Source organism: Acinonyx jubatus, chromosome B1 (assembly GCF_027475565.1).
Source record: "Acinonyx jubatus isolate Ajub_Pintada_27869175 chromosome B1, VMU_Ajub_asm_v1.0, whole genome shotgun sequence".
NCBI lineage: Eukaryota > Metazoa > Chordata > Mammalia > Carnivora > Felidae > Acinonyx > Acinonyx jubatus.
This window is the reverse complement of record NC_069382.1, coordinates 161,002,477-161,023,783: the sequence shown is the minus strand read 5'-3', so window position 1 is coordinate 161,023,783 and position 21,307 is coordinate 161,002,477. Positions and strand designations below refer to the sequence as shown.

At 38.9% G+C, this 21,307-nt stretch overlaps 1 protein-coding gene across 9 annotated transcripts in view; it reads right to left on the bottom strand.

Annotated features, from left to right (window-relative positions):
• Positions 1 to 21,307, bottom strand: part of FRYL (FRY like transcription coactivator) — a 267,508-nt gene that overhangs the window by 170,260 nt on the left and 75,941 nt on the right. Inside the window, exon 1 of one of the 9 annotated variants that reach the window (XM_053217384.1) lies at positions 1,814 to 3,379. The exons of the other annotated variants lie outside the window; for them this stretch is intronic. Within the exon in view, the coding sequence (XP_053073359.1) occupies positions 1,814 to 1,886 (73 nt within the window). The 5' untranslated portion in view covers positions 1,887 to 3,379. Of the gene's footprint in view, positions 1 to 1,813; positions 3,380 to 21,307 lie in introns of those variants that run through there. 9 annotated transcript variants of the gene reach the window in all.

The window sequence follows — 21,307 nt, the reverse complement described above, 5'->3', positions numbered from 1 at the left end:
ACTGGCAAAAGAAAAAATTCTCCCACTTTCCAGGGGCAGGACAGACCTAGTTAGGGCCTTATTGAACAGTGAGATTTGTCATCTCAATATTAACCTATTGCTTTACAACTGTAAAAACACCTCCAAGAGATATGTGCCATGAACATCCAAGGGCAACGGGATGCCCACAAACTGAATCATCATATTACAAAGGGCCAACAGCAAAGGCTTTACAAACATCTGTTTTTGGTTCACTTTTGGATTAAGGGAATGTGATTACATGAGATTTGGCTGTGGCTGGTTACAGGGTTCAGGCAAAGACATGTAGAAATGTTTAAATGGTCACAAAACAAAATAACCACATAATTCACAAGTATCTAAGCAAACTAAATTTTTACAAAAGCTGCTGTAATATTAAATGCACTGTTTCTATAGAGGAACCTATTACGTATAGCTTCATTCTCACTATAAAACTCACTATTTTTAAAAAGTACATGGCAAGGATGGGGGAAGGAGAGATGAGAGGGAAAGAAAGAATAGAAACCATAGTCTATTTTAGTAAAAATGCATTCTGTATTACCCTTTCAAGTAGTAAAAGTATTTAATTTAAATTAGCAATTATCTTTCAATTATAATTCTCAATATTTTCATTCACTTAGAAACTTTCCTAGAACTAAGATAACTTTCTGCCATCTGGCACAACAATATCTCCATATGGAAGAATTACTTACAGATCAGAAATAAAAGAAATACGGAGATTGTAAATGCAGTATATTTGGCAATACAAATACAAATCTCCTCAAATTATATTCTAGAAGGCTTTACCTTAAGAGGTTTTCTCTCTTCTATATCAACATTTGGTCCTTTGTATTATTTACTTACAAAATAAAACTACACTAAATAAATATTTTGGTAAGGAGTTAACTGGAAAAAATTAAATTTAGTCTTTCATATTTTATTCATTAGTTTGCTCAGGCACTGGCAGCACAGTTGGGAGTAAGAACAACTAGGTTCTAATTCTAGTTCTTTGCCACTGTATGACCTTGGAAAAGTCACATTTTTTCTAGATTTCTTTTTTCTTTGGGGAAAACAGACATTATAACAGAATCATTGCTTGATTAATTCATTAGACTGGTATCATATTATTATGATAATTTTGCAAAAAAAAAACAGACTATGGTAATAAATCACTTCTATAAGTACTTTCAGATCTTCAGAGTAAAGTACCACTGGAAAACACTGGAAATACTGAACAAAATCAGTATTTCTGCCAAAACCACAGATTGGACAGTTATGGACAAAATAGTCACTCGGTGACAATAGTTTTACTGACCTCCCTGAACTTTGAATGTTCTTTATCAGAAAATTCACTGTATAAGAGAAAATGACTCATTGTAACTTCAATTGTAGTAATAGGGGAAAGTTATGCTCATTATATTAAATGGTCTGACGCCTTCAGATAGCTGATGTTGCTTCAAACAAACATTTTGTACCAACCGAACTGTGGAATAATACTGGTATCTGATAACCCTGCAAAGATCAGAGTCTATTTTTCATTTCTCCCCCTTTTATTTGACCAACTGAGAGAAACTTTGCCAGAATGACACAAATTCGCAAGAAAACCAACGCTGGTAAATTTCAGTCAACGACTATTTAACAACTGCCCAGTGTGTACACATCTAGATCTGTCTCACTGATTACCATCCAAGAAAATACTCCTCGTGTTATTTTCAACAGCTTTTCTTCTATTTGGACTGGTCTAAAGAATTAGCATGCAAGGAATGGCAATGATCATACATCAGCATTTCTCCCATTTGGGAACGTATATACTTACAGCTGCTGCTCCAGGACTTTAACAAGGACTTTATGCTAATTTCAAAAAACACAGAATCCTGTAGGCTCAACATTGTGTCTCAACTGGCTACAGCAGCAGCAGCAGCAGCAGCAGCAGCAGCAACAGCAGCAACAGCAGCAGCAGCAGCAGCAGCAGCACCAGCAGCAACGGATTTGTTGATCTATCTCTCCAAGCCGCTGTCCCTTCCCCTCTCGCAGGCAGCGAGTTTTGGCCCACAGTGCCTTGGCTTCATTACCATGCAGTCTCGCAGTGACGCACAACTATAGTGGAAACGCTGCTGAATGCAGATGAACTATCCAGTTGAATAAAAGCTTACAAGTTTATTACAAGTGCCCTGAAGGACATCATCACCTTTCCTTAGGTAGGCATACACGTGGCCACAATTATCTTCTCTGCTTATGTTCCTGTTATCAGTTTTGATGAGCTGTGTCTCTGGCCGCCTTTAGTATAGTCACTGCTAGTAAACAGGCAAGGGTAGAGCTCTGCCCTTGGGTGCTAACTTTTCTCACTAAGGGTCTTAGAAATAAAAATAAATTCAGGTTTAGCATAAGATCTTTAAATCTTTTCCTGTAATAGCTGACAAAAAAAAAAAAAAATCAGTGGTATTTATTGCATCCCAGTGGCACTTTTCTCTAGGCGATTTTAGTAGTAAATTCTCTCCACCCTTCTACACATCCAGGCAGTAAGCAGTGCCTTTCTCAGCATGCTTATGGTGAGAGAGTCCCCTGCCTCACTTAACCCACCAGAGAGAACGCTGGCTAAAGGGATGAAAAGATGATGTAATGAACACTGTGGCTGAGCCCCCACCAGCCCTCTAAAACTGCTCAGCTCAGGACAAAGTTTCCTCTGCGGCATGCAACTTATTCAAAAGAGGGAACTCTATTATAATGATGGGATTATTTCAAAACATAGGGCCTTCTATTCTTAATGTAGCACATAATTCCCCTAGAAAATCTTACAGTCAGAATATCCATGAACAGCGAGAAATCTTCTGGTCAAATAAAATGCACATTTTAAAAACTTTATTCCATAGAAACTTCTGAAGCTGGAAACTGACACTCTTACAAGCCTAACGGCTCTTCAAAATAGTAGGGAAGTTTCATAATCAAAACAAATAATATGTGACTGTCAGAAGAAGTGTCTTGACCTCATAATTAGTTTACTGCGACTCTGAAGGTCAATGGAACACGTGTTTTTCCATATGTGCAATACATTTGAATTGACCCACTTATGCTATTACATCCTTGAAAATACTACAAGGAAGGAGTAAATTCAGTGATCAAAGTCGTAACTGAATAGATTTATTCATAACCAAATGGCTCGGCACTGTGTTAAAAGCTAAAAGAACATATGCACTTCCATACCCTAAGGGAAAAAGATAATCCTACCCTTTAAGACATACTCAGTGGTAACAGTATTGCTGGGAGTTTCATTGGAAGCTTGTACTTCTGCAGAGTAGTTCAAGAAACATGGAATAAGTCTGGGCCACTCCTAGTCCTGAACAGGCCCCAAACCTAATTCAAAGCAGGGCTGCAAAAAAGCTAATCACACAGAACCCTCCCCGCCAATACCAAAATACACTGTTTGAATACATCTTCTTGATCAGAGACATCTCAGGATCAGTTAAGAGCAGGGTTTCCCCCCGTCAAATGAAATATAAAAGACTCACAGTGTTGCGTGAATAAACAGCATTCCCCGGTCCAAAAACACTACCTCCTACAATCCATTCTTGTATATTAACAATGTATATCAACAACCAAAAGGTTCTGAGTTGTACACAGACCAGTTTGATATTTCTTTTTCATTAAAGCAGTCCCCAAAGTGATTTGACAATACAGTCCTCTTGTCATCAAACAGCTGTTAACAGATTGAGGGAATAAGCTGATCTAGACCTAAGCAAAGTATACCATTCAATGCCCAGACTCAGAAGTGAACCATGTCAGAGGCGCCTGGGTGTCTCAGTCAGTTACGCATCAGGTCATGATCTCACAGTTTCGTGCGTTCAAGCCCCGAGTTAGGCTCTACGCTGACGGCTGTGGAGCCTGCTTGGAATGCTCTGTCTCCCTCTCTCTGCCCCTCCCCTGCTCACTCTCTCTCTCTCTCTCTCTCACTCAAAACAAATAAACATTTAAAAAAAAAAAAAAGAAAAAAAGAACTGAACCATATCAGCACGCAGGCAACTCAGGAGGCACATGCCAAGATATTCTGCCTCATTTTTCCACCCCTATTAAGGTAAGCCTACTAGCCTCACACAAATCTTAAAAGCTACTTAATAATATTTGGCTATAATGTCTCACCAAAGTAGTCAAGGTTCATTCCTAGTGAACCTTTAAAGACTGTAACAAGCAAAACTAACTGTCATATAGAACATCAGAGTATGAGAACTTTTTTGAGAGTGGGGGTAGAGGTTAAAAGGTAATTTTCTTATAATGTTAAAAAATGTATTTTCTTCTGCTTAAATTTTGCCTACACGGATATGAAAGAATAGAGAAGAACCTAAAGTTTCTGTTATATCTATCTAATCAGCCTGTTACCCTGTATCTACAGCCAAAGCAAGTCAATAGTTTCTCTGGGGCATAGATGGATAAAATTAATTTCAGGGTTTATTTTGGAAGTCCTGCTTTATACCAGGATTTCCTTAGAGACAAAGGGTGAGTGAAAATGGCACTTTCTATATATATGGGAAATAATTCAACAGGCCTGACTATATGGGCAGAGCCTGGGCTCTGAACTTTATTCTGAAATGCAAATAACACAGTAAGTAGCATGACTACTCCAAATAGCAATCATAAATTTAACAAAGTTTAATGGGATAAGCATTTCTTTTCTAATGCTTCTCAAACTTGTATCACCCAAATCACTCAAGTATTAATCAGAAGAACTACATATTCACCCGTAACAATGTATGTGCCCAACAATACTTTTGGAAGACCCCAGGGTAGCAGAGACCTACTTGTATTCTGAACGCTTTCTCAATCTCTCAATTACTAGTCATATTTTTACACTACACAAGTAGCATTCCTACCATTCTTCAAGTGAGTTCTCTATTTTAACCTATCGATGAATCACAGAAATACATACGTAGCCTAGAGCTTATTGTGAGCTTGCCAAAGACCAGTCAAAATACCAGTCCTCGGGGCACCTGGGTGACTCAACTGGTTAAGCGTCAGACTTCAGCTCTGGTCACAGTCTCATGGTTCTCGAATTTGAGCTCCGAGCCGGGCTCTCCGCTGTCAGCACAGAGCCTGCCTCAGATCCTCTGTCCTCCTCTCTCTCTGCCCCTACCCCGCTGATGTGCACGTGCCCTCGCTCCAAAATAAATAAACATCTTAAAAATATATATGGACCCCCTATTTTATTCTGTCTATAGATTCGGAATTCTCCAGGTTGTATCATACATATGTATTTTTTGGTATCCTCACCATAGAAAGGTAGCCAGAGAAATCATTTCTTGAGGGCATATCCTTGGCAGAATAGAAAAATCCATTTTGGATAATTTTCTTTAACTATACTCCTCTCCACCTTTTAGATTATAATATATTAAAGAATGCTTTTAAAATGATAAGATCTCAGGGGTGCCTGGGTGGCTCCACTGGTTAAGTGTCAGACTCTTGATTTCAGCTAAGGTCATGATCTCATGGTTTGTGGGATCGAGCCCCATGTTGGGCTCCACACTGACAGCTTGGAGCCTGCTTGGGATTCTCTTTCTCTCTCTGCCCGTCGCCTGTTCATGCCCTCTAAAAATAAATAAATTTTTAAAAAAGGGGGGGTAAGGTTTTGAAAATATAAACAAATCTATTAATTTTTAAAATGCTAAGATTTAGAATTTTTAAAATTCTTTAATGTTTACTTATTTTTGACAGACAGAGAGAGAGAGAGAGAGAGAGAGAAAGCAGGGAGGGGTAGAGGGTGAGGGAGACACAGAATCCGAAGCAGACTCCAGGCTCTGAGCTGTCAGCACAGAGTCTGACACGGGCTCAAATCCACAACTGCGAGATCATGACCTGAACCAAAGTCAGACACTTAACTGACTGAACCACCCAGGTGCCCCTTTAATGTTTACTTATTTTGGGAGAGAAAGAGATCTCCAGCAGGGGATGGGCAGAGAAGGAGGGGGGAGAGAGAGAGAGAATTCCAAGCAAGCTCCATGCTGCCAGAGCAGAGATGGACATGGGGCTCAGTCTCACGAATCATGAGATCATGACCTGAGCCAAAATCACAAGTCACACACTTAACTGACTAAGCCACCCAGACGTCCCAAGATTTAGAATATTTTTAAGAATTTCATACTTTCAATATTACCAGCCTTTTGCTGGGATCTTCTTGGTCTGGGGCAGATAATATAAAGCACTGCATACAGAAGATGGCTAAGGCAGTTCTCTTGCCCTCAAGGAGTTAGAAAGTAAGTTTCCCTCTTCCTTCTAATCAATTTCCATTTAATTCTACACTCTTTTCACTGGCACTTTAAGGATTCACGGAATTAGTTACTTGCTTTACATTTCTAAGTAGAAGGAAGACAGAGGTACATTCTAACACACCAAAGGAATGTGTACCAGGAAAAATACTCAATATATCTTTCAAAAATATTCCATTTAGGTATAGGTTCTGAACAAAATGTTCCTCAATATATAACGAAGTTTGGATTTAACAGAATATCATACAATTCACTAAAATTTATCAGCAAGGAAGTTAAAGTCTTCAATTATTAACATTCTTAGAAAGGGGGCAAATATAAGCATTACCCGTCACATTAACACGTTTTATAAATATCTCAGAACTTATTAAACTGGTATCCAAAACAATTACAATATGATAAAAACCAGAAACTTGGCAACTTTTTCTATATAAAGTGTCAACTATCCTATCACTCCTAGAGCCTTCGATAGTCCCAACAAATTTCAGCCTCTTCAAAAAACCCTTATCTTTTCTGGAGTTTAAAAAAAAAGATTGTGGGGCGCCTGGGTGGCGCAGTCGGTTAAGCGTCCGACTTCAGCCAGGTCACGATCTCGCGGTCCGTGAGTTCGAGCCCCGTGTCGGGCTCTGGGCTGATGGCTCAGAGCCTGGAGCCTGTTTCCGATTCTGTGCCTCCCTCTCTCTCTGCCCCTCCCCTGTTCATGCTCTGTCTCTCTCTGTCCCAAAAATAAATAAACGTTGAAAAAAAAAATTTAAAAATAAATAAATAAATAAATAAATAAAAAGATTGAAAGACTTTAGGTATGGAAGGAAAGATGCTCTCAGGTTCACTAGGTAATTAACACCACACATGACATACAAAGAAGAAAACGGGGTACGGGGTGGGTATAATAGGTAATGAGGATTAAGAAGTACACTTGCTGCTTTGGATTCTGTGTCTCCCTCCCTCTCCCTGCCCCTTTCCCACTCACATTCTGTCTCCGTCTCTCTCAAAAATAAATAAACATTAAAAAAAAATTTTTTTTAAAGTGCACTTAGGTTGAGCAATCAGTCGATATATGAAATTACTGAATCACTATACTGTACACGTGAAACTAATATAACACTGGATTTTAAATAAACAGATAAACAGTAATTATCTATAATTACATCAGTAACGAACATTTACTTCTTAGTGCACTTACTTTTCTACTTCTTATAGATATTCCAAACTTTCTACAGTGGACTTAACATTTTAAAACTTCACTACAAAAAGGGAGCAGGACTCCCTGGGGAAATGGCAGATTCTAGAGCTAGAGCACAAACACACGTGATAAGCCTAGAGCATCTTTCTACAAGCCAGAAAGTAGAAAGGGGCTCAAAATACAAAACAATGTGGGTATATCAAAAGGATATAGGAGCCAACTGAGAGAGCTGCCAATAGCCAAAGCTGTAATAATTTTTATTTTTAAAAAAATGTTTGACTTATTTTTGAGACAGAGCATGAGCAGGGGAGGCACAGAGAGAGAGGAAGACACAGAATCTGAAGGAGGCTCCGGGCTCCAAGCGGTCAACACAGAGCCTGACGCAGGGCTCGAACTCACAACCCTTGAGATCTGACCTGAGCTGAAGTCGGACACTTAACCAAAAAAGCCAACCAAGCACCCCTATAATAATTTTTTTGAGAGAGAGACAGAGACACAGGCAGAGAAAGAGAGAGAGAGAGAGAGAGAGAGAGAGAGAATGCATGCAGGCGAGTGGGGGAAATGCAGAGGAAGAGAATCTCAAGCAAGCTCCATGCCCAGCACAGAGTCGGACATAAGGCTCTATCCAACCACCATGAGATCATGACCTGAGCTGAAATCAGGCATCGGGTGCTTAACCAACTGAGCCACCCATGCACTGAACAATAAAATAAATAATATAGTTTTGAAATATAACCCCAAGTATAAAATAAACATCTATGAATCTATACTGATATAAATAAATGACCAAATAAGTAACAGAGAAGAGACAAATCTCACAGTGTACAGAAAACAGTTAACCTAGCAGGTCTGTTACCCTTTGAAATATCTGCTTACAAGATTGGTTCTTAGCTAGCATCTGAGAATTTCGATTTTAAGAGGGCCCCACCATTCCAGGAACTAAAAAGAATGGTTCACTATGCCTAAACTGTCGGTACAAACAGTATAGTTTAGATTAAACATTTGCTTTCCTTCAGGGAGTCTAAAACTTGGGTATGTGTCAGGCAGAGGGTACCTATGTGACCAACCCCAATAAAAATCCTGGGCACTGAGTCTCTAATGAGTTTCTCTGATTGGTAACATTTCACCCGTCCGTAATGTCATAGCTCACTGCTGGGGAATCACGTGCTTCCCCTATAATGCTACTGGAAAATTCTGGAAGCTGGCACCTGGTTTCCCTTGGATTTTGCCCCACATGCCTTTTCACTTGCTTATTCTGCTTATTACTCTTATGCTATAATAAATCACAGCTGTGAGTACAACTATATGCTGTGTCCGCGAGTCCTTCTAGTAGATCATAAAACCCGAGAGGGGCACCTGGGTGACTTAGTCAGTTAGATGTCCGCCTTTGGCTTAGGTCGTAATCTCAGGGTTCGTGAGTTTGAGCCCTGCATTGGGCTGTCTGCTGTCAGCACAGAGCCCACTTCAGATCCTCTGCCCCTCCCCACCTGCCTCTCTCAATCTCTCTCTCTCAACCTCTCTCTCTCTCTCTCAAAAACAAATAAACGTTTAAACCTGAGAGTGGTCTCAGGGACCTCTGTGACATATTCAGGAGAATTCCAAATAATTTATGTAGGTAATTTACCCTCAAGAAAAACATTACTCCCAACCCTTAAAAGCATGAGCTGCACTAAGTGACTTTCTTCCAAGGCATACAATATAGAAAGCAGGGAGAAAAGAGTAACTTTATTCTGGAGAAACCTGACATACACTACCTCAAGCCAGGAGGTCAAGGTTAACATCATCACTGATAAGAGTACACACTCTTGATATATAATACAATATGATGAAAATGGCACTTTATCTCTGTGTTCTTCCTGCCAAGAAGCCATAACCCGAGACTAACCATGGGAAAAAATTTTTTTGATAAACCTAAATCGAAGAGTCTGCAAATTACCAAACCAATATTCCTCAGCGTTATCAAGGTCATTAAAAACAAGGAAAGTGTGGGAAACTATAATATAAAATTATATATAAAATATAATACTCAGAGCATTCTGTAGATACTCTAAAAGGTAATAGGGCTAAAGACTACTATGAACGCTCCTTAAAAAAGCTTCAAAGGATCCACAACAAGCCTCAAAGGATTAAATGATCTGTAAGTACTGCCTTTTAGAGCAAAGAATAACACTCTTTAAGAGAATGTAACAAAATCCAGCTCTTGACAATGTCACATTTCTAATCTCCAGCATCCAACAAAAAAATATTTAAAAATTATTAAAAAGTACTATTAAATTATCTGTCAAGATGTTGGAAAATGTGACCCATAAAATCAATATGGTAGACCTAGAAATGACAGAAATGAGGGAAATAGCACATGTGTTCTTTAAAAAGCTATTATAAAGTCTTTAAAAAGCTATTTATAAATAGGCTGAAAGACTTAAAGGAAAAAAATAAACACAATGAAGAGAAAATAGAAGATATAAAAAGCTGACTCAAATAGAACTTTGAAAAATAAAATATACTATGTCTGTAACAATAAATTCACTAGACACACCAAGAAAAATTAGATTCTAGGAAAGAAAAGAACAGTCAACTTGGAGAAATGGAAATAGTAGCTCCAAAGTGAAGTGCAGATAACAAAACAATAAAAAGAGAATTCTCAAAGCTCCAGTGACCTTTGGAACAACACCAAACAGTCCAACCTATTTGTAATTGGAATCTGAAAGGAATGAACAGAAAATATTCCCTATGGAAACAATAATTTTCTAAAATCGAGGAAAACTATCAACCCACAAATCCAAAACTGTCATCAAAACTCAAAAAGAATACACACACACACACACACACACAAACCATGCCAAGGCACATCATAATCAAACTGCAGATAACCCAATGACAAAGAGAAAATCTTAAAAAGCAGTCAAAGAAAAAGTAAGTTACATACAGAGGAAAAAAGATACAGATCAACACAGATGTTTCATCTGGAACTATACAAGGCACTATCATGGGCACTGAATCCTGAAGGAATTTCTCTGGTTGGTAACATTGCACCAGTAATGATATTGCTGAAAAGCTTAAAGCATGAAACTGATGACCTGTAATTCTATATCCAGTGAAAATATCTTGCAAAGATATACGCAAAAGTTTTCTGAGACAGACAAAACCTAAAAGAATCTGCCACCAACAGATCTGTATACAAAAAAATGTCAAAGTTCTTCAGGCAGAAAGAGGATTATCCAAAATGAAACTTGAATTCACACCATTGATGAAGAATGCCGGGAATGGTACACCTGCATTTTCTCATTTTAAATTTCTTTAAGTTAATTGGCTGCTTAAAGCAAAAGTGGTTAACATACTGTCAGGTTTAATAACATATGCAAAAATAAAAATTCTGACTACAATGGTACAAAGGATGGAGGGGAGAAACAGAAGTATAAGATTTTAGGTTCTGGGGCGCCCAGGGTGGCTCCATCGGTTATGTGTCCGACTTCCGCTCAGGTCATGATCTCACATTTCGTGCGTTCGAGTCCCGTGTCAGGATCTGTGCTGACAGCTCGGAGCCTGGAGCCTACTTTGGATTCTGTGTCTCCCTGTCTCCCTGCCCCTCTCCTGCTTGCACTCTGTCTCTCTCTCTCTCTCTCAAAAGTAAATAAACATTTTTTAAAAATTTAATAAAATCTTTAAAAAAGATTTTAGGTTCTTACATGATACATTAAATATTATGTTATTATTTGAAAGCAGACTGTGATAAGTTGAAATTCATTTTGAAAGCTCTGGAGCAACTAGTTTGAAAAAAGAGTTAGTTTTTTTAAAAAAGCCAATAAGAGAATAAGTTACAATACTAAAAAGTATACAATTAGTAACAAAAGGTAACAAAAGAGGGAGAAAAATACAAACCATGCCACTAATTCTGCTAAATAGAAATCGTCCAAACACTGGGTGCAAGCGGCCTGTCAAATGCTAAATGATGATTTAGTGAATAAAACAGATCTCTGTGCCCTAAGGAAGGTTAGGATACAAGGGGGCACACACACAGAGAGAGAGAGAGAGAGAGAGAGAGAGAGAGAGAGAGAGATGGGGGGGTGTCCCCACATATAAACATGCAAATATACATGACAAATTGTGACTAAGGCAATAAAGTGGATCTACTGACAGAGGAAAACAGTCGAGGCCCTACTGAGCTAGGGTGGTCAGGGATGAACACTCTTGAGGGGACAATACCAAATGTCCAATCTGTTCGGCAGTGGATCTCCCGAAGGATGAATCTTTATGCTTAAACCCAAAAAAGAAAATAGGTTGAAATCAAACTAACTCTAGCTGGCCAAGGATTAAGGTGCTAAAGTCATACCCACTTCGTTCTTTCACTTACCTGAGGACATTTGCCAAGAACCCCTGAAATATCCAGAGGGCCCCCACGAAACATTGAAATTGGTAATCGGGTAGCATAGAAGAGTTCTGAGCAGGAACGAGGCCAGACAGACCAGCAGACTGGTTAGGAGATGGTGTTCTCCTGAAGTCTCCTGAAAAAGTTGCTGAGGTGAGAGACACTAAAGGTGTCTCCGAGGTGAGAGATACTAAAAAACTAAACAGTATACCTACAGGAATCAGGAAAAAAAGCAATAAAGATAGGCATAAGAGGAGAGATTCCAATTTTTCCTACTAGATACTTCTTGATGTATTTGATGACTGACAGGATAAGGGGGAAAAAAGCAAAGCTGAAATCTCAAAAGTGAGCCCTAGATTTAGGTAACCACGTGGGTCACGGTGCTAACCATGGGAGAGCCAGGTGTAGGTCACATCAAGAAGAGTTTGGGCTACATACATCTAAAGTACAAAAACGATGTCAGGACTACAGATAAGAGGAGGATACAGAGACAGAAGAGAAGCAGAAAGACAATCTACCCCACAAGCTCTCTAGCTGTCTCTTCCATTGATGAGGGGGGAAAAAATGAATTCATTATTTTCAAGTACCTACTAGCCAACAATAACCACAAAGTAATGGATACAGCAGAACTGAAGAAAATTCAAACCAAAAATAAATAATAAACAAACAAATAACAGAGAGAGAGAATTCAAATACAGAGAGAGAGAGAATTCAGAGAGAGAGAGAATTCAAATACAGCACTATGAGAGAGAGCCAACAAAATAAGTCAGTAATGAAGGGAATCTGCCCCTGAAATGCATCAGAATTCCACCTTGATTTCTGGTAGTAAGGTTTGCAGGTGACATCCAAATTAATTGCTCATTTTGGAAATGCAAATCTAGTTTCTGAATTAACAGCCATAGCTGTAAGAGGATTTCTAATAAAGATACATTTTATACAAACGTCACAGACTGGACCAATGCATCAATACGTTCACAAATTAGCAACATAAAATCTGTAAAGGAGCATTTTAACTAAGCTCTATAATTTGAGGTGTGGTTACCTATGCAGCAATTATATTACAATTGTGTGTGCTGTAAGGTACAATTACTGCTACCTTCCTGACACAGGGTATTTATTAATAGTCCAACTTGTTCCTAGCTTTTGGTTTAAGTTATTTTTATACATTTCACACATTAAAAAAAAAAAATTGCTTCCTCTGCTTAAAATGAAGCAGTCCAGACCCTGTAATCATATTTTCTTCCTTGCCTTCACAAACCATACCAATTTGCTATCATTTGGTCCAGTGCTAAGATATTATTATTTCTTGAATGAGAAGAAAACCTGTTTATGAATATATTTAAAATTCATTCTTGAGGTCGTATCTGGAAATCAGAAATTATTTTCAATTACCTGAAATAATTTTTGACGATACTGTTAATAAAAGCCCAGAGTTAGAGGCACCTGGGTGGCTCAGTCAGTTGAGCGTCTGACTTCTGCTTGGGTCATGATCTCACAGTTCGTGAGTCCCAGTCCCATATCTGGCTCACTGCTGTCAGCACAGAGCCCACTTCAGATCCTCTGTCTCCCCTTTTCTGCCCCCTCCCCCATTCACGCTCTCTCTCTCTAAAAAATGAAAATTTTACAAATAAATCAAAAAATAAAAATAAAAACCCAGATTTAAATTCTCTATTCAAAAGGCTACTCACTATTAGATTTGTATTTTTATCGCAATGCACGTAATGTATATTCACTGCCCCAAAAGAAACCAGAATTGTCAATACTAAGATACTTTCACTGCCACTACATATTATAGAGATATACTGGGAAGAAAGGGCTATTATATGCATTATAATTAGTCAATCCGACTGGCAAAAGATAGATAAAATTCTATAAGCTATGAATAGGGTGAACACAAAATGACCAAAGCAGGACTTTTTTGATCACAAAAATAGGCACTATTGATGACATGCCAGAACAGAGACACAAACCACAACTGACCGGGGTCTATGGAGACCTATGGTCACCTTATCCAAAAAGTAAAGGCTCACCATTTCCTGCCAATGCTCGCCTTTCTGGATTTTTCCTGCATTGCCAGTGACATGTAACTTACCATCAACTAGAAGTTTTTATCATTAAAGCCACCTTTGATATCATTCTTAGTTTTACAACAAAGGGGTGAGTCAGCAAGGCTAGAGGAGTAGAGGAGTCGAAACCAGGAAAGGAAAGGAGATGTCAATACATTGCACAGGGAACCAAACGTACAGACAAAAACTACACTTAGCAAACGGAATATCAGTAGGGGTAGGAAGCAAAGATGAAGAGATTGTCCAGCAGAATTAAATGGGCAAGCCCAAAATACAGAAAAAAAAGTACAGGTAAGCTTAACGTATACTGTACTAAGAAGAATCTGGAAAACTCTACCTTCATAATCTTAATATTCTTCAAAGACCCACTCTAAACCTAGTAAATCAAAACCTACGTTTTTATAAGATCCATAGGTCATTCTCAAGCACATCAAAGTTTAAGAAGAGCTATTTTAAAATACACTGATATAAAAATATCATTCTCTTATTTATGCCATTTTTAGTATACACTTATACTCGTTTAAAAATAGAGATTAGGAAAATTCAGAAGCCTAAGAAATAAATTTTCTGTATTCCCTACAAAGAACTTTCCAGAGATTTTTTGTTTCGCTTTTTTAATGTTTTTTATGAATTTATTTTTGAAAGAGAGAGAATACAAGTGGGGAAGGGGCAGAGAGAGAGAGAGGGAGGGAGACACAGAACGTGAAGTAGGCTCCAGGCTCTGAGCTGTCAGCACACAGCCTGACATGGGGCTCGAACTTCACAAACCGCGGGATCATGACCTGGGCCAAGGTCACTTAACCAACGGAGCCACCCAGGCACCCCAGAGGGTTTTTTTTTTTTTAATAATTTCTTCATCAACTAGACTAGAAATATGTACCAGCTTATACTTCTTTAGAATAGTATAAGAGAGCATCACACAGCTTACCTATTCTTAAATCATTCTTTAGGGAAAAAAAGCTATCAAAAACCTAAGAAAAAGAAGAATTTAGAATTTAGGTAAGGTGACTATAATTTACATCTGTGATAATGAGGTTATTTTGGATTCTTTAACAATTTAAATGAAGGGATCAAATGATGGAAAGTTCACTTTGCCGATACAGATTTTAGAAAAATATAAAGCTAAACAACAGACTAATCCTCATCTTAATGGCCATCTTTCTACAAAGAATCACCTGAGATTAGGTAATTACCTTTACAGCTAACTTATTCTTTTAAAATAACAAAAAGACTAGGTTTAATACATTTGATGATTAAAATAAGACAAAGTGTGTTTTCTGTCCACATATGTGGCAGGAGGGAGTGAGAGATGGGAGGAAGGTATACATACTTACGGCCTAACGGACAGGGGATTCCAATGTGGAAAGGTCTTAAAATGATTGTTAAAAGCAACCATTTCAGAGCTCCACATCAGAACACAAAGGGCATACAGGAAATGTAGTAAGCCAACAACTGTTACCTTTAAAGAATAAACTATCTGGCCTTCCACAAAGAGTCACTGAATCACAGATTTTTTGTTGTTGTTTAACTGGAGAGACTGTGAAGATCACATAACATAATCTGTTACATCTTAGATGAGAGACACAACAGAAGCCCAGGGAGGACAAATGATACATGTGGATCCCAAATCAAATTAACAAATATTTACTGAACACCTACTACGGATAAAACACTATTCCAGGGCGCCTGGGTGGCGCAGTCGGTTAAGCGTCCGACTCCGGCTCAGGTCATGATCTCACGGTTCGTGGGTTCAAACCCCCACATCAGGCTCTGTGCTGACAGCTCAGAGCCTGAAGCCTGCTTCGGATTCTGTGTCTCCCTCTCTCTCTCTGCCCCTCCCCCACTCGAACTCTGTCTCCCTCTGTCTCAAACATAAATAAACATTAAAAAAAGTTTTTTTAAATAAAAAATTTAAAAATAGCACTATTCCAAAGGCTACAGAAAATACAAGTAAGTAAGTGTAGCATTAGATCCCTTCAAATGGATCCCCTTCCAGTCTCTGCTTCCCAGGTTAAGTTACCTGCACAGAACCCTCTGATGTTACCAATATTCTTTTCTATATTCTAGTTAGGGGTTTGAACACTTGGGTCCACAGGCTAAATTGGGTTCATCGCCTGTTTTTGTAAACAGAGTTTCACTGAAACACAGCACATTCATTTGCAGATCATCTAGGCCCTTTTTGCCCCACAAAGTCATCGCGAAGTATTTGTGGCATAGACGTGTGGCCTGCAAAGCCTACAACAGTTACTATCTGGACCTTTCCGGAAGAGGTTTGCCAACCCATGTTCTAGATCATTACTTGTACGACTTGGGGATTTTGTTTGGGTTTTTTTTGTTTGAAGCTACTGGAAGGTTAGTTTTGCCTCAGGAACCACTGCCCACCGAGCAACGTGCTAGATGGTTTCAAAGGAAAAGCCAGGTGCTAAATATGGCAACTGACAGCAGCTCTCAGGAACAAGTAAAAACTTGCTCTGGTCCACAGAAGACAAGAATCAAAGGAGAGAGGACTCTGAAATCCAACAAACATTTACTAGCTGCCTACTAAGTACTTGGCATTGGGCTAGGCTCTGGAGCTACTCACATAAGATCAAGTCTATTCACAAAGAATTCACCATCTGGTAAAAGAAACAACACGTTTGTATTAAATGGAATAGCAGAAGCTAGTGGACAATGAGTTGGAGTCCTGACACAAAGAATAATTAACTGAGCTGGGGGAAAGGGAAATGATTCAACCCCAATGTTGGTCATGCAGAGACCTTCAGCTCCAGTTCCAGGACAGGGCCAGGGAGAAAGGCTTAGATCCACAGGTGCCTCAACCCAAGGCGACCGCCTGTATATGGGTGGAGTTAACCCTCGGCCTGTATGCTGCTTCCCGAACTCCCTTTATAGCACGCTTTATTTTTTGTTGAACTTTTCTAGTACATTCCTTTAGTTACATTTTAAACTTAAACTCAGCTTCAGTCATCTTTACGTCTTTTACTGAGCTCTTTTTAAACTTCATCTTTATTTTCTTCAGTGCCTTCTGACAGACATTACTTACCACCTCTTTTGCCTTTTTATGCCTTTATGATTTCAGTATGTTTTGGTCAACATTTTTTTAGTTGTATATTTTTCTTATCCCCTTTGTTTCAACTATCTTATCCCAGACATAATACCTTCAGTTGACAGGAGGAATTGTAATATTTTAAAAACGAGTATCACCACACCAGTACTCCGGAATGAATAGCAGTTCTGTGATTAGAAAACGGCAGAGAACACGGGGACAGAGAGAAAGCTATTCCCGACCCCTTAAAAAGGGAGACAGATGCATCTTTATTTCAATTAAGTTTCTTGCAAGCCCTTTCTAAAGGCCAAAGTAGTAAAACCCTGACCCTGACTGAAGCCATGCTTAACAGTGCCAATAAAAGAGAGAGAGAGAGAGAGAGAGAGAGAGGAGAGAGAGGGAGGGCAAACCACAAGAGACTCGAGAATAAACTGAAGGTTGATGGAGGGAGGGAGGTGATAGATGGGCATTAAGGAGTGCACTTGTGATAAGCACTGGGTGTTGTCTGTAAGTGATGAATCACTAAATTCTACTCCTGAAACCAGTATTACACTGTATGTTAACTAACTAGAACTTAAAGAAAAAATATGTGTGTATATATACACACACACCCACGTAACAAGGAGACAGTCTAAAGTGACCCTTCTTATGAAGTGTTAGGCTAACTTTAAAAACAACCAAGAGAAATTACAAGGTCATGTTGCCGCACTAACTTCTAAAAACCTTTGTATGTGAATCACACACTCACTTAGCCGTGGTTATCTGGACGAGCACACGCTGTGGACAAAGAAGGAAGCACAGGAAAAAGTGTTGCAGCACAAGCTCCTGTGAACTGTCACGTAGCTAGCTATAAATCACAAGCTCAAGTTTCTGGAATTATGCACAATAAAAGACCTAGATCCAAATTCCTAGAGTATTTTCTATGATGCAATGATCCAAGGACAAGTTCCAGTTAAATGTGATTCATCTACCTCCAAGTCAAAAATCCAAACGTTTTTATAAATAATAAAAGCCACCGTGCATTATTAAACTATGTGTCAATTCTGCTGCCATCTTTTACAATCTTGAAAGCAATGCTACAAAAGAAGCTATCACTCAAATGGATAAGTGAGGTTAACTGGCCTAGAGAGAGAAAGCAGACCAGTCAAGGACACGCAGCCAGCGACCACGGGAGCTCAGCTCAGTCTGGGTCAAAGCCCCACTCCAACTCCTTCCAGAGTATTTCACTGCCCCTCTCCTATCATGCCTGTAGTAGGTCTTCCCAATAGCTCTCCTCTATTATGAGAATGCTCACAGATCCAGACAAGGTGTAAATGTCGGTAAGGCTTCTACATCCTTCAATGATTACGGCTTGAAAAGTACTCCAAAGGCTTTCATAAATAAGGGACCCTGCTTGATTTCATGACACTATGAGAGCCCAATGCTTCCAAATGCCACTTGTATAAGCAAGAAAAATTCCTGAACTCCTTCACACATTTCCACAAATTATCATTTGGGTCAGACCAGAAATTCCAGAGCAGACTGATTATTATTTCAAGCTCAGGTTCTTCGAGGACATTGCCTTGCCCAACATCCTTTTTATCACATTTGAATTCCATACGTTTCTCCAATCTCTTTAGGTCTGTTCTCACTACAAGCATGAGAAGTACCAGAAGAAAACTTCATCTCAATTTTCTCCCAGGACTTTCTCTAACCTCCCTATTAATAGTCCAGTCTCACATGAAGATATAAATCACTCTTTACCCATCCCGTTCCCTTCTAAAAAGAAACTGGCCTGCCATGGTATTCCTCTGCCCAATACAGGGCATATCAAACAAAAATGAGCTATTCTGGAGATACAAAATCTAATGACTAAGAGCTATGGATCTGCAAAAACAAAACTGAAAACGAATCACTTATTAAATAGGAAATCCAGTTAGTAACAGTATCCCCTTTTCTTTACTAGTCAAATATAGACGGCAGCCTTTAAAACTCAACCACGAGGCATTTGGAATTTTACGGCAAGTGCTACATTTTACTTTGTCCCTGCTAGGGAACTATGCCGAATACCTCAAGAGAGGCATACTAGTATACTACTTAAATGTTTATTATCCCATGGAGTCATTAACACTTTGTAATGAAACGGAATGGTATCCCAATGTGTGTCTCTTAATTGTTTTCGTAAAAGTCACGTGAAACGGCTATTCACTTAATCAGCTTATGTAACCAGAGTGGTATAAAAATAATTATCAACTAGTCATTAAAGTGAAACACAGGGTCTCAAAGAGTAAGGCTTTCTATTGGAATTAAAGTTTTTTTCCTACTGAAATACAGCTCTTAATTAAAATGAAACCACCAAAAAGGATATGTTCTTTAATAGCACAATTAAGTATGATAGATGCACCACTCTTTTAAAAAATAGATTTCATACATAACAATTCCACATCAAACACTGCAATGAGATGGAGGGCAGGGAACAAATGCCTGACTCTACACCAACGACCACCATGTAGTAGCTAGAAAACCTAAAATAATTTGCTTAAGCCACTCTGAAGTTTTAAAACTCTGTATAACAACCTTTCTCGGGGCGCCTGGGTGGCTCAGTCAGTTAAGCTTCTGACTGCAGCTCAAGTCATGATCTCACAACTTGTGAGTTTGAGCCCCGCATTGGACTCTGTGCTGACAGCTCGGAGCCTGGAGCCTGCTTCAGATTCTGTGTCTGTCTGTCTGTCTGTCTGTCTCTCTCTCTCTCTCTCTCCACCCCTCCCCTGCTCACACTGTCTCTCTCTCTCTCTCTCTCTCTCTCTCTCAAAAATAAATAAATAAATAAACATTTTTAAAAAATTTAAAAAACAACCTTTCTTGGGGCACCTGGGTGGCTCAGTCGGTTAAGCGGCCGACTTCGGCTCAGGTCATGATTTCGCGGTCCGTGAGTTCGAGCCCCACATCGGGCTCTGTGCTTACAGCTCAGAGCCTGGAGCCTGTGTCAGATTCTGTGTCTCCCTCTCTCTGACCCTCCCCCGTTCATGTTCTGCCTCCCTCTGTCTCAAAAAATAAGTAAACGTTAAAAAAATTTTTTTTTAGAAACAACCTTTCTCACAAGGTTTTCAGAAAGACTTGGAGAATACTTGCTCATTCAACCAGTATTTATTGAGAAACTATTACGTTCCAAGCCCTGGAACACATCAGTAGGCAGAGGAAACTCTATGCTCAACTTACATTCTACTTGAGGGAGAAAGAGAACAGGTATGCATTAAACAGGTAGACAAAACAGACCACTTAAGTTATGGGTAAAACAAAACAAGGAAACAATGCCCAGAATACAGAACGTGCTCAAAAGCTTCTTCCATCCGTAATGTTGATATATACTCAGTCCTGTTCAACGTGTCATTACCTCTGTTCTTGGTGAATTATAAAAATCAATCTTATACTATATTTACACTCACTTATTCTTGACTCAAAACAGAATGAACAACAACAAAATTAAGGTTGATTCCATCAGAATAAAAATAACCCAATCTTGGAGATGCAAGGACTTTGCAGCTGTCACAACAGAAGCCTGTGGAAACACACTGCCTGATTCTTAGGATCTGACTCATGACCAAGCCTAATAGTCATTGTTCTTTAGTGGTCAGACAACATTGTAGTATATTCTCGATCAGTGAAGGGCATTTTCTCCCCACCAATTTTTATGCCTGAAGACAGATATTATGTACGCAATTCTACTAATATCTCATCAGTGAAATCAGTCTTTGATCACATTAGAACTCTACACCAAAAATATATGGATATTTAAGCACAGTTATGAATAAGATTACATCCCATGAACACCTTGGGTCCTTTTTTTTTGTAATAAAGAATTTGGGGCAGAAAATAAGCAATTTACTTCTTTAACAAAATTGCAATATTACACAACTATATACAGTAGAGTTCCTCTACTATAAATTGTAACTATTAACTAATCATATAATCAAAAATCGCCATTAAAGTTGGAATCAGGGGAAACAAAGATCAATAGGTCCACTGAAGGTTTTATTTTAACTTAAAATATAAAGTCCATGGTTTATTCCTGGCATTTTGATATAGTGCCAAGTCCTTAAGGTGAATTTGCTGATCACAGCACTGTCTGCCTTGCCCAAAATCCAACCCATGGACATCGTCTATGATTTCCAATTTCAATTTCCTCAAAGTGGAGAGGGAAGTTGAAGGTATCTGATGGAAAGATCCTTCCAGTCTTACACCCTTCTCTGACTTGCATGTAGCTCAAGAGCACTTTTAATTTTTTAGTTTTTTAGGAATTCATTTTATGGAGTCTGACCACAGCAAACTTGTTTACACCAAAACAACCCCTTCTTTTCAGTCTCATACTTCACTGAATTAGGTAATACCTAACTAAATTGCACGATCACCATTACAAGCGTA